This window comes from Manis javanica, chromosome 11 (genome assembly GCF_040802235.1).
Source record: "Manis javanica isolate MJ-LG chromosome 11, MJ_LKY, whole genome shotgun sequence".
In the NCBI taxonomy this organism is placed as follows: domain Eukaryota; kingdom Metazoa; phylum Chordata; class Mammalia; order Pholidota; family Manidae; genus Manis; species Manis javanica.
Window position 1 is genome coordinate 97,633,739 of NC_133166.1, and position 13,736 is coordinate 97,647,474.

Consider the following 13,736-nt stretch of genomic DNA (forward strand, 5'->3'; position numbering starts at 1 on the left):
CGGGAGGCGGGGCCCGGCGGGGGCGGGGCCCTGGAGGTGTTGAGTGGGAGGGCGGGGCCCTGGAGGTGTTGAGTAGGCGGCTGCGACGCTCCCGAGCGGTTGGCACTCTAGCCTACTCTGACTAGAATCATGGGCGCCTCCAAATAAAAATCACCTCAAGCGCCTTGAAGAGGATACATCTTACCCTTCAACCAGGGATGACCAGGCTCAGCCAGTCCTTTCATGCTTTGACCCATTAGCTCAAGGTCTGAGGCACAGCTCAGATGTGGAGCCCGGAGGAAACAAGCAGGAGGGAGGCCGAGCTTGGAGTCATGTTGCGGGGCACGGGGCGGGGGACACTGATGCATTTAAGAGTATGTGTCCAAAGGGGTCTAGAGGAGCATCCGGAGTGCCTGCTGCCCCTGCCCGGTCTCTTATTTTTCAACAAGGCCAGAAATCCAGATTTACACCTTTCGGTTGGTGAGCCAGGTGGGGAGATGGGTCTGTAGGCATCACTTCGGGACCTCAGATCCACCACGCTGTCTTGCTGTGAGAGTTAAATGAGATGTACTCCTGAACTCCTGACACAGAGTAGGTGCTCTAGGACTTAGTTCCCCTCCCTGTTCCTTTATACAATATACCTCTTACTGCCTATTGCCTGCCTCCGTTCTCAATTAGGCCCCAGCCGCCCACCACTCCCCAGCAGGGTATGTTTGGTAAAGGTGTATCTCCTTTCACTGGCTAGAAACACAAATGTGTAATGTGCATATGTACAGGGATGTTCAGGGCCCCTAGGACTCTCGTGGGCTGTGATTCTGCCGTCTCTCCCCACCACTTCCCCATCAGTTCGTCCCTAGAATGAGAGCCAGCTTTAAATATGATGGAATCAGATCCTCGGATAAATAGTGAATCTTTAGTGGTGGAAAGTGGGGGCCGTGTGACTCCAGGGCTAGGAATCTAAGTGGGAGGTAGAGGAATTTTAGAAGTTAGTTGGAACTCAAGGACATGTTCACAGTTTCCCTTTTTGATCACAGAATCATAGGCAAGGTGTCTGGGAGAAGAGAGATGACAGATCCCAGGCCCTAGCCCAGTCTGATGAAGGAGTATGATTCCTTTCTTCGAGGACTTTGAAGATGGATGGGAAGGACAAGACATAAATGCATATGTAAAACAAACATGAAATACTTTTAGATGATAACACACTAAGTCTTATTATACACCAGGTATTGTGCTCAGTGCTTTATCCGTATTAACCCATAATCATCAACCCTCTTTGATAGATGAGAAAACTCATCTCTTGAATGGTTTGCCCCAAACAGCAAAATCCTTTGTGAGATGGTGGGATTTGAACCTGGGAAGTCTAGCTCTGGTGCTCCTAGCCGCTACACCACCCAGCACCTCAAATAAATGGTTGGTGTGAGTTCAAACAAAAAAACTTTAAGTAGGAGAAAATTTTTTTATCAGTTGTAGTGTTCTGAAAATATCTGCAGTGTTTATAAAGAGAATCCAGTCTTCAAACTAAATTCATCTATACAAATAAGGGTGGGATTGGACTATCCACCACATTTTTACAAAGAAGAAAGAAGCTAAACTTTTATCTGTTTCTTCTCAACACCCTAAGACTACCCTGGGGCTTCAGAAAGACGTGGGTTTCAGCTGTTTAATTTGATGAATTTGATGGAAAAATTGATAGGGTAAGAGATTGCTCTCCAAGCTGTCTACAGACAGACGGTGCTAAAGGAGAGAGGAGGGCGCCACCTATTGGAACAGTAATGGATTCATTATCTTCCTCAGGCTGTCCTGTGACGGATCAATAATAGTCCATTAATTGGAGCAAGGTTAAAAATCATATACCTTCCATCACCTAGAGATCAATGAGACCAGACAAGGAGGAACAGTCCTCTCCTTGGGCCGTATTGCACCTCTAACTTCCATTGCGAGTTACAATGCAAAGAAAGTCTTTGCTCGTAATGAAACTAACTGCACGTGGAAAGTGTGAAATAGCAGCAAATCAGTCCCAGACGAAAAGCAAAAAAATCTCAGAGCTCTGAGCACATAGAAAGCTCATTTGCTCACTAAGTAACACTGAGGCAACAAATGGATGTCTGTGGGTTTTCTGTATTTACTTTCTTGAACCAAGGACGTGTGTTGTGTTGGCTTCCATATAATAAATTTTACCGCAGCTCTGCCTGTTAGTTTGCTGATGAGAGGGAGAGAGGCAAGGGGGTGCGGTGGGTAGGTTCCTCCCAAGACTGATGTCGGTTTTTTTTGGGTTTTTTTGAGACTCTCTTTCCAAAGACACTATTGTCTGTACCACAGTTTATGCATTTACCTACTAATGGACATCCTGATTGCTTCTAAGTTTGGGGCATTATGAATAAAGCTGCTCTAAAGATATTTGGGTGCAGGTTTTTGTGTGGGCTTATATCACTATATATTCTGTATTTATTCCAGGGGTCTCCCCATTCAATAAACACACTCACCCTCCCCTTCTCTGCTCATGTTTGACTGATAGCCTTTTTGGTGGAAAAATGAGATTTTTATCGTTTTAAAATTAAGCCTGCGGTCTTCATTGTATGTTTGGCTAAATGTAGATAGATTCTGTCCACCTTGACAGGTCCTTTAATAAGACTCATACGTGCAATTACCATCAGGGCTTAGAAAAACATTTTAACATTGTTAATTCTGCATAGTCCCTGTAAGACATTAAAATACTGATTTTAAGCTTATTATTTAGCCTTAGGAACCATGAAGTAAGATCATAGATTTGATTGGCACAATTCAGTTTTGTTAGACTTTGTAATAGGCTGGTAACAAGGAAGACAATTTATTTGGTATCTCTTCTTTTGAGGATGATACCTACTCTCTACAGAAAGATTTTAAACAATGCTCTTGTAACCCTGGTTGGCCACATCCTCCATTTCACAGAAAATAAGACAGAAGCATTAAGAAGAAAATTATAAGCTCAGGAAGTACTTGTCCTGGGAAAAATCGACAAAGTTCAAATGCTTTGGACTCCCCCAGCACCACCACAGTATTGCATGCCCTTGCCCCTCTCTCTGTCTTGAGAAATCCTGGCAATCTTTTGTTGGAAGAATGAGTGCCTCATCAGGGCACCCCATCAGGGGCAGCCGCATCCACTGTACATACTTTTGTTCAGTACTTTTTCTTTAATCCTTTTTAAGACAACTTTATTGTTATACTCTCAGTACCACAAAATTCCCCAAACCAGTGCATTCTAGAAAACGTCTGCAGTTATGCAACCATAACCACAATGAAATTTTGGAACAAGTCTATCTCCCCTGTGGTCTTTTGCAGACAATCCCCAGTCAGGCAAGAGCAGATCTGCTTTCCATTTCTCTAGTTTTGCATTTTCTGGAAAATGTATATAAATAAACATGTAGTATTTTGTGTCAATCAGCATGTTTTTGACGTTCAGCCATTTTGTTATATGTATCAGGCTTTTTTTCCTTTTTTGTGGCTGAGTAGTATGCCATTGTGTGGGTACGCCACAGTCTATTTATCCATTCACCAGCTGACAGATGTTTGGATTATTTCCAGTATTTGGCTATTATGAATAATGCTATGAACATTTGAATGCAAGATTTTGTGTGGACAAGCATTTTCATTTCTCTTTAGTGGGTCATGGGGGACATATTCATTAAATCTGTTGGGAATTGCCAGTTTTCCAAAGTGGCTTTATCCCTGTATTATATTACATTTCTACCAGCCATATGAGGGGTTCCAGTTTCTTTGTATTCCTGATAACAGTTAATATTGTCAGTCTTTTTTAATATTAGCCATTCTAGGGTGTTATAAATGTCGTTGTGGCTTTACTTTGCATTTCCTCATGACTAATGATGTGATATTTGCATTTCTTCTTTGGAAAATGTTTACTCAAATCTTCTGCCCATTTAATTGTTTTTGGTCCTCTTATTATTGACTTAAAGGAGATACTAAGTTCTAAGAGTTCATTATACATTCTAGATACAAATCTTATGTCAAATACATGTTTTGCAAATATTTTCTCCTGGTCAGTGATTTGCCTTTTTATTTTCTTACTTGAATCTTTTGAAAAGATCTTTTTAAAATTTTAATGAAATCCAATTTATCATTTTTTTTTCTACTGTGGATCATGCTTTTGGTGACATATTTTCTTCTACATTTTCTTTGAGAAGTTTATAGTTTTAATTTTTACATCTAGGCCTATGATCCATTTCAAGTTAATTTTTTGCATATTGTGAAGTAAGGATCAAGGGTTTTTTGTTTTATTTTTACATAAAGATAGCCTGTCTTTTTTGCCATTGAATTATCCTAACATATTCACTGATAATCAGTTGACTATATATGTGTGATTCTATTTCTGGACTCTTTATTCTGTTCCATTGATCTATATGACCAGTCTTAACATGACTATCATTACTATATTCATAACTGTGGTTTTATAACAAGTATGGAAATCAGTATCACCCAAGTTTGTTCTTCTTTTTCAAAAATGTTTCAGTTAGTCTAAGTTTTGAGTTGACACTTGTTTTTTAAATAAAGTTTTATTGACATATAGCCATGCCTGTTCATTTACATATTTTCTATGACTGCTTTTGAATGACACTGGTAAAGATGAATAATTGCAACAGACTGTGTCCCTGCAAGGTCTAAAATATTTACATCTGGCCATTTATATAAAAAGTTTGGTGGTCCTGCTCTAGGTCTTTCTCATAACTATATATACTTTGCTATTAGCTTGTCAGTTTATACTAAATAAGCCTGTTAAGATTTTGGTAGTGATTGAGCTGAACCTATAAATCAATCTGAGGAGAATTACTATCTCAACAATATTAAGTCTTCTAATCCATTAATATGGTATAACTTTCCATTTGTTTAGTTCTTTGTCTTAGCAATATTGTATGGATTTCAGTGAACAGGTCATTTACATTTTTGTTAAATATATTTCTAAGTACTTTATTCTTTTTGATACTATTGTGAATAAAATTATTTTCTTAAGTCTATTCTCAGATCATTCATTGCTACTATATAAAAAACACGATTTTATGTTGCATCCTCTGACCTTCTTAAACTTACTTAGTATTCTAGTAGGTTTTTGGAGGTTTACTAATATTTTTTACATGCAAAATCATGTCATCTACAAATAAGACAATTTTTGTTCTTCCTTTCCAGTTGGTATGCCTTTATTTTTGTCCTACTGCGTTGGCTAGAACTTCCAGTAAAATATTGAATAGAAGTGGAGAGAGCAGGCATTCTTAGCTTGGTTTCAATCCTATGGGAAAGCATTCAGTGTGACTTTACTTATGGGCCTCTTGTGGATGTCCTTTATCAGGTTGAGGAAGTTCCCTTATATTTCTAGTTTTTAAGAGATTTAATCACGAATGGGTGTTGGTTTTTGTCTAATGTCTTTTCTGTGTCTATTGACATGATCACATGGTCTTTTCCCTTTATTAATATGATGTACTGCAAATGATTCTTGACTGGGGATGATTTTGCTCCCTGGGGAACAAAGGGTATTGGCTGAAGACATTTCTGATTGTCAGATAGGGGGTGGGGGAGAGGATGTTACTGGCATCTGGTGGATAGAAGCTAAGGATTCTGCTATGTAGCCTACAACGTACAACAAAGAATTATCTAGCCCCAAATGCCAATAGTCTGACGTTGAGAAACTGGTATAGAACATTGACTTCTGGATGTTAAAGCAAACTTGCACTTCTGGGATAACACAACTAGGTTATGTTGTGCAATCCTTTCTGGATATTGCTGGATTTACTAATATTTTGTTATGGATATTTGCATGATATATGGCCATGTTATAGAATATATTTTAAAATAATATATGTATTATAGAATGATCTATAAATTTCGATTAGGTAAAGGTGGTTGATAATGTTTAAGTCTTCTATATTTTTACCCATTTTTGGTTTCCATGTTCTATCAGCTATTAATAGATGGGTTTTGAATCATTGACTTTAGTGGCAGATGTGCCTGTTTCTTCTTGTAGTTCTATTGGGGTTTATTGTTGGTAGGTGACCGTCTTTATCTTCAATAGTATTCTTTGCTTTGAAATCTTTGTCTGACATTAATATAGTCACTCCAATTTTCTTTTGTTAAGATATTTATCCATTGTATTTCTATTGCTTTGTGACAAGTATTACCCCAAGATTTAGCAGCTCAAAACAACACTCATTAATGCACAGTCTCTGTGGTGTTAAGAAACTCGGGCACAGCCTAGCTGAGTTCTCTGCTACACGGTCTCTCAGAGGCTGCAGTCAATGCATGGCAGGGCTCTGCAGTCATCTTGAGGCCCAGCTGGGGAGAGATCCCTTTCCAAGCACAGGGCTGTGGGTAGGATTCAGTTCCTGACAGGTTGTCATTCTGAGGGTCTGAATTCTTTGCTGGCTGTTGGCAGTGGGGTGGCCTCAGATCTTTGCCACATGGGCCTAAGGTGGAGTTTCCTTCAACAAAGCATGCAGAGAAGGCAATACAGTCTAGTGAGACAGAAGTCACATTCTTTTCACCTAACCACAAAGTGACATCACATCACCTTTGCTGTATTCTATTGGCCAGAAGCAAGTCACTTAATCCCACCCCCACACAACAGCACGAATACCAGGGAGCAGGAGTCCTTGGGGGCTGCTCAGTGTCTCTGCCTCTAGTATGAGGTTGTTAGGGGATCCTTCTGAGAATGTCACCATTTCCTGCTCCTTTGCCTTCATGGAGTTGAGAGGTTCTTTTTCTGTAAGGTTTTGTCATAAATCTGTCTCCATCTGCTGGTGGCACCTACCTTGGCTTTCCAGCACTAGGAATTTTATTTTTTTCAATTTAATCATTTCACTTAAGATTTTGTGAGGGAAGAAAATCAAACTGAGACTCAGAGATGAAGTAACTTTTCAGTGGAGTTGGGAAAGCCTGCATCGTAGAGGGAGAACTCTCGTGTTTATACAGGCCAGTGACAAGACCCTCAATGACTGTTTTCACTCTCCTTTGGAAAGGACACAAAACGTGAGCAAAAATAGTCTTGGGAATAAAGGCCTCTTGAAACCAAATCCTGAAAGCAATTTATGAAAGCTGTTCTGGGCAATAGCTAGAGATTCCTCGACATCTTGTGGTATTACTCATGATCTTCTTAGTTATCAGCAATTGCATCTTACGTGTTTAAATAAGATTAAACCATATAGAATAAAAATCTAACCTTTCTTAAAATAATCCAGAGAAAAATATTACATAAAGCATTTTGGGAGATTAATCTTTATGCCATTACATTGTGAATGTAATGCTAGAATGCTCCTAGATGTCTGCACTTGGCATTCCCAGCATCTTTTCTTAGAGACTCTGCTCACCAAAATGCTAGCTTTAGGATTCTATAAATTCTCATGTGGTAAACTCATTCCCGTATTAATAGACAATAGTCTACTTGAATCTGGTAATGACTTATTTGCAAACATGTTGATCCAACACTAATTTCTGGTCTCACTGTTTCTCCCTTAAGTGTATAGGATTTCTGAGAGTAGAAAAAGGGCAGATAAGGCCACACGCTGTTTAGGCACCAACTTACGCATCTAGGGGCATTCCTTTTAATGTTCTACTCCCAAACTCCATTGCTACTAAAATTTATTGCTACACAACATTCCTTCACTAAGGCAGTTAAAGTTTTGTTAAAGATTTAAGTTGGGAGGAGTTACATGTGACCTATTTGTTTCTAAGAAAAGTGATTTGTATACTCTCATAAAGGCTGTCAGAAAATGAGGTAGTTTCTTAGATGTTTTATACTATAGCATGGTTCCTCAAACTTGATTCTCGGACTCTTTCGGTATTCACTTACTCTGCTATCTTATGTGATGTATTTATAATGAATGTCTAAGCTAAAAAATGAATACACATTTCAATTTTCCTTGTGTTTCCTATAATCAGAATGTATTCAGCATTTGTTCTGGGGAAGCACAAAGAGAAGGACAGATCCTGCTTTGGATTATTCTTTTTGAGGAGACCCTGACACTCCAGTGTTATGTTATCAGCATTTATTAATATTTCTGGGTAATAAATATTCTTCTGGCAGGAAAAAACATGAAAATAACATATCTAGTAACTAAACTTGGTACTTTAACCAGAGTACTTGCAACATTCTTTTTATCTGTGAAAATCCTGTTACATCTTTTTGCTTGTTTCCTATCTCTTCCTAAAAAGAATGTAGACCTATATTGACAGAATCTCATATTTTTCATCTTTTTTTTACCTTATACTCACCTATTTGTAAGATTTTAAGGAAAAGTTTTGATAACTTACCTCCATCCATATTACCCTGGAACTACATCATATAGAAAAAATATTTTTCATTAATATTACCAGATGAATCAACAGTTTTATTTTTAGTTATATAATGGGAAAAAATAATACTTGGGTGTAGATTTCTTTTAAAAAAATGATAACCTTGAAATTAATGAAATGGTCGTTAAAAGACTTCTAGGTTCTACTTTTTTATAAAAATCAGTATTTAGAGTTTCACAGTGAAGAGGTCCTAAATTCCTCATACAACATGAGATTATATAAAAATAGAAGACATAGACATCTTTAACTCTTTAATCCTTTGATTAAGCAGCAAGCATATCACTCTTCCAGGCCAAACACTGCTTAAACAAAAAAGAAAAATAATGACGTGCATAATATTTACAAAATATGCAAAGCACACGATAAAGACATCTCACTATATACATGTGTCATATTACTAATGAAGCTAAGATTTTTCTACTGTGTGCTCTAGTGTACATAAATCAAATTACAGCACATCCCTCAGATACAGCACCTTGGCCCATAGTTGGGATAGAACAGATTTTAAATGAATCGTAATATACTTAACAGCTGGACAGATGCTGGTGCTGACCAACCTGACTGGCAGACCCCACCATACTGCATACTGAAGGTCTACTGACAAGAGACAAGACAATAAAAGCTGTTGAGTATGCACATATGCAAGATAATCTAAGTACTTTAAAAAATGCTTTAGATATTTTCTATTAAGATATGTAACTATCTCCCGTGGCTTTAAACTAAAAAAATGGGTATAAATTCTTGAATATTAAGAACATTTTAAATCAGATTTGACCATTACAACCCAGGGACAGGAACCATTTAAGATGATCCAATGAAAAAGAAAGGGCACATCCTGGGAAGAGTTTATACCAGAACTTAAGGTCTTTATGGAAAGAAGTGGTCTAAACTTCAAAATTAAAACTAACCAATAGATATAAGTCTATAGCTCTTTTAAAAGGCTTTAGAGCCAATGGTATGGACTATTTTTCCAATATTTGGGAATGTATGACTTCTCAAAACATAAATTAGGGCCTTAGATGTTAAACATTTCATGAAGTAGTTCTAAATATGAGGATATAAATGTGCAAACATTTAGCCTTAAGTTCCACTAGAATAGCAATCTATGCCATCTGTCCCATTGCACAAGTCATGATTCCAATATGAAATCACTGTATCAAAAATATTAGTAACACATTGTTGAAATACTATCACTTGTAAAATATTCTTTGTAGGTACTTAATGATTATGTGTTGAATTAAGAAGTCTTGAAATGTTTTTTTATAAAAGTCTTAGTATTTTAACAGCACAACTGTGACAATATACTGATACATCTTTAGATAACACAGAACAAACCCTTAAATTTATTTTATGAAATGATGTTGATCATTTAACCCTAAACCAAACCAACGAGCACAGGTTGGCTGCAAGGAATACACAAATGTATCCAAATAGTACAATAGAGATTTATCAAGAAAACTTCCTTTATATTAAATGCAGACCATATAATGAGGGCAATTTTCAGAACCTAAACCCAAAAAAAGGTATTGTAAATAAATGCTTCCATAGCCACTATCTCCACATAACTGACAAAAGATAGTTCTCTTCTAAAGTCCCCAGATGTAGGCAACTACTAGTTAAAAGCAGACAGCATTTAGAAACTTAAAAAAAAATCAAAATTAACTCCATTTTCAAGGAACTTAAAGACATACTACTTTAGTAACTTAATAATCCTTATTTGAATGTAAAATTATTATTCTGATCCTCTTATTACTGAGACAGGCCAATGACCTTTAAACAAGGACCCTAAACTGTATGTTAAAGGTTAGTAGGTTCAGTACATTCTTTGTGGTTTCATATAATTGCTTTGCAATTGATTAAATTGCTTTCTTTTAAAGGAATATATTAAAATTCCTTTAGGAAAAAAAGCAAGATTTTTTAAAACAAGGGATATGTAGCTCTCTTTTCTTAAATATGCATCAAATGAACATCTGTCAAAATCTGAAATGCAGGCTATTTATTCTTGCACTCCTAACATAGGAAAATGTTGTTAAAAATTAAATTAAGGAAAAAAGAAAAAATTCAAACACCCTTAAGAAACTTAAGGAGTTTTCACAATTCGTAAGTCAATATTCCTGTAAAGAGCCTTGACTATGAAGAGGCAGAAATATAAAGAATCTCAATAAAATAAATATGGTAAAAACAAATCAGAAAACCTTGGTATATAGGATATTTTATCTTTTTTTTTTCCTTTTATGAGATCATGTTGCTGAATGTATATGCTGTAGAAAGGAGGCTAACTGTAGGTTTTTTGTTGTATAACATTTCAGTTGCGTGAACTAAAAAGTTTCTCAGACATCCACTTATGCTAGCCCGATGCCACAGAACTAGTTCGCAGCCTCTGTATCTAGGAAGGATTACTGATTATTCTTTCCTCTTTTGCAACAGTCAGATGAGCATTGGTATAATGATGGGGTGAAGGGTTACTGCAGCTCTGTCCAATATAATTTTAGTGCAGTGAGGACTGTGAATCTGTCTGAATTCCGATAAGTGATGGTGGCTGTTGACCACCAACCGTGGACAACACTGGTCTTGGGTTTAGACGGGGTGGCATAGAATTAGCAGGGCGAATGAGAGGTGGTGGAGGCTGATTTAAAGTTGGCCGGGGCTGGATGAACCGAGCCTGCTGCTGGAGTGGAGGAGGCTGCCGGTGAAGAGCGGGGGCAGCAGGCAGTGTTGGACGAAGAAGTGGTGGAGGCTGGTTCAGAGTGGCAATGGGGGCTGTTGGTGTTGGAGTGGATGATGGGGCAGGAGGTGATGGACCCAGAGTCCGAGGAGCCTGTGGGGTCTGTGCCTAGAGGTGAGGAAACAAAAATACACGTATGAGATGACAGTTCCTAGTGAACGTAATACAATATAGTTTGGGCTGTCACAGGAAAAACAAACAAATCAAAACAAAACAAAAACGTAACACCAGTGTTTTTGGAAGCAGAAGCTTCTTTTATTTTAAACAAAACAAAAAACCAAAAACCGAAAAAGCAACGAAGCTACCAAACAGGCATCTTTATTAGTAAACAGCTTAACACTGGAAATAAAAATAAGACTATGAAAGAACAATACACTCTCCATTCTTCTAGGATCAGAACTTAGCATGTCATTATGACTTAAGAGTCACGAGAGATGCACCACTGAGTAAGTGTATTGTCAACCTTTCATGCTCATATACGAGTCCTCTGACAAATTAACCTTACAGAACACCACGAAATGATGATTCCTCAACTCATAGCAGCTCGAATCCCATACACAAACACACCTCCTCTTCTTCATCAGTGCTCTTCCCTGATGGCACATTAGAAGCACTTTTTGTCTCCTCCCCTAAAGTAGAAGCATCACCATTAGAAGCCTGGGTTCCTTGTTCTGCTTCCCACTCCTGCAATACCTCCTCTAAGTTAAACCGACGCCTGTAGTTTACAAAGAAGTTCTTCACTTGGCCAACAGTCTTGTTGCCAATTACATCTGCAATAGCTTGAAAATCTTTACCATATTTGCGGACACCTGGAAGGCAAAGTAAATAATACACCTGTGAAGGATCAATAAGGAGAGCTGTGTGTACTATACATCATGCACACACAAAAGATACCAGCAATGAAAATCCTTTCTGACAAAACTCTGCTCATTTCTCAATTCTGAGATAGAGGTTAAGATATCAGGGTCACAGATGAAAACTATCAATTATGTTATTTCATCGAGCCAGCCACTTGCCTTCAACTGAACAATCAGAAACTTACCATTTTTTACATACTCAGTTATTTTCTCCAATCCTCTCTTGAACTCTCAAATACAGTCCATTTATTGTAAAGCATTGAATTCTTTGTTCCATCCTCAATTCCACATTCATTTATTTCCCTAGTAGCCAGTCACCTAAATTTGAGCAACACCGTTTGTAAACAAAGCTGGATGGGAATGAGCCATCTCTTTTATCCCCTCAATGGACTGAGTGAGTAGTCTTAGGGTTCCCCCATTAAGAAAAGCAGTATAATTCTGGTCTTAATACCAACTTCCACATGATTACTTGCCTATCTTACCAGGTACCAACAAACAGAAATGAGGTAAGAATTTAAACATAAAAAGCAGGAGAATCATCACAATCTGATGGACAAAAAAAGGGGAAATTATTTTTCAGAGTTAGTTGGATTTTTAACTCATCTAGAAGCTCGAAAGGCTGTGTATGTAGGATTCCTAGCTATGCTTTATAGCCTAAAGAATATGGTTATAGCAGTGCCTGTTTGTAGAGTACTTTGCCTTATCATCACTACCTTTAATTCAGGGATTAACTGTTCATTAAAGAAATTTTATTATAATGAAGGATAGTATTTGACTTATGATTTGAGAGTCAACAGAATTTAAATTGACTTTATATAATCAGATGTATAATTATTGGCTCTTAGGGGAATTCTAAATGACCTTAACTGGCTTCTTCTAGAAAGAGCTGCATTTAGCTCAAAATACGAAAGTTGTCAAATTTTTAATTTTATAATTTGGTAACTGCTTTTAAAAATATCAGAAAACAGCAACTCTTTTAATTACAGAGATGAGACAGAAAAAAAAATACTGATACTTAAGATATTAAAGTCTGTAAATTAACCTAAGCAGCCAGAAACATGGGGCTTTAAATAAACTCAACATATATATAATCACAGTGGGAGAATAATATAATGATATGTTGATGCCCCAGCAGAAATGCTAGATATATTCTTACTAATACCTATTGGTGTGATATACTCAATTATGTTAAAGCACCATCATGATATAGCATAATCTCTGTTCTAAAATTCTGCCTTTATTTATATTGACTTGGGAATAGGTATCTCTTGCTACATTCAAGGGAATATAGGCTTGGCTCCATGGGAGAATTCCTGCATCTTACAGCATTTTGGGCAGGAGGTCTGATATTATTAAGCTATAACCATATTCCATTTTTTATACAGAGTTTGGGTTTGTAAACTATGCTCATTTGCTCTGTTCTCAGAGGGAAAGACATATGTAAAACAATAAAGTAATAATTATTTACAGTATTTTAGCAACATAAATGTATTTATATTCTCTTTAAATCTATGAGCTGATTTTCAGTTTGAATTTCATAACTGCCTATAAATTCTAATGGTCACTAGATTTCACTGAGGGTCTATTTGGCAATAAAAATCCAAAGTTATTTCATATTAGGAATTATTGCTATATATTCAAATACTTTTCTACTACTTATATTTTGGGAAATAGCAACTCATTTGAGGATTGCTGCACTGAAATATAACTACTAATCAGAAATCAGACACAGTGTTCTATCAGTGCACTAATTTTCGTAAGAGATACTTAATTTACATTCTAGAAATGACCAAACCTACTGAATACATGAGTTTAGAAATGAAAACCTTAAATCAATCTAGGAT

General features: G+C 37.0%; 1 protein-coding gene across 9 annotated transcripts in view; it reads right to left on the reverse strand.

Annotated features, from left to right (window-relative positions):
* Positions 1-8,548: 8,548 nt before the first annotated feature.
* The window catches only part of RCOR3 (REST corepressor 3), a 46,645-nt gene continuing 41,457 nt past the window's right edge, over positions 8,549-13,736 (reverse strand). For 5 of the 9 annotated variants that reach the window (XM_037015385.2, XM_037015383.2, XM_017642879.3 and 2 more), the window contains 2 exons: positions 11,603-11,844; positions 8,549-11,143 (listed from right to left, as the gene is read on the reverse strand). In XM_037015385.2, coding sequence (XP_036871280.1) covers positions 10,799-11,143; positions 11,603-11,844 — 587 coding nt within the window. In that variant the 3' untranslated portion in view covers positions 8,549-10,798. Of the gene's footprint in view, positions 11,144-11,602; positions 11,845-12,077; positions 12,211-13,736 lie in introns of those variants that run through there. The other 4 variants (XM_037015388.2, XM_037015386.2, XM_037015387.2 and 1 more) reach the window with 2 other exon arrangements.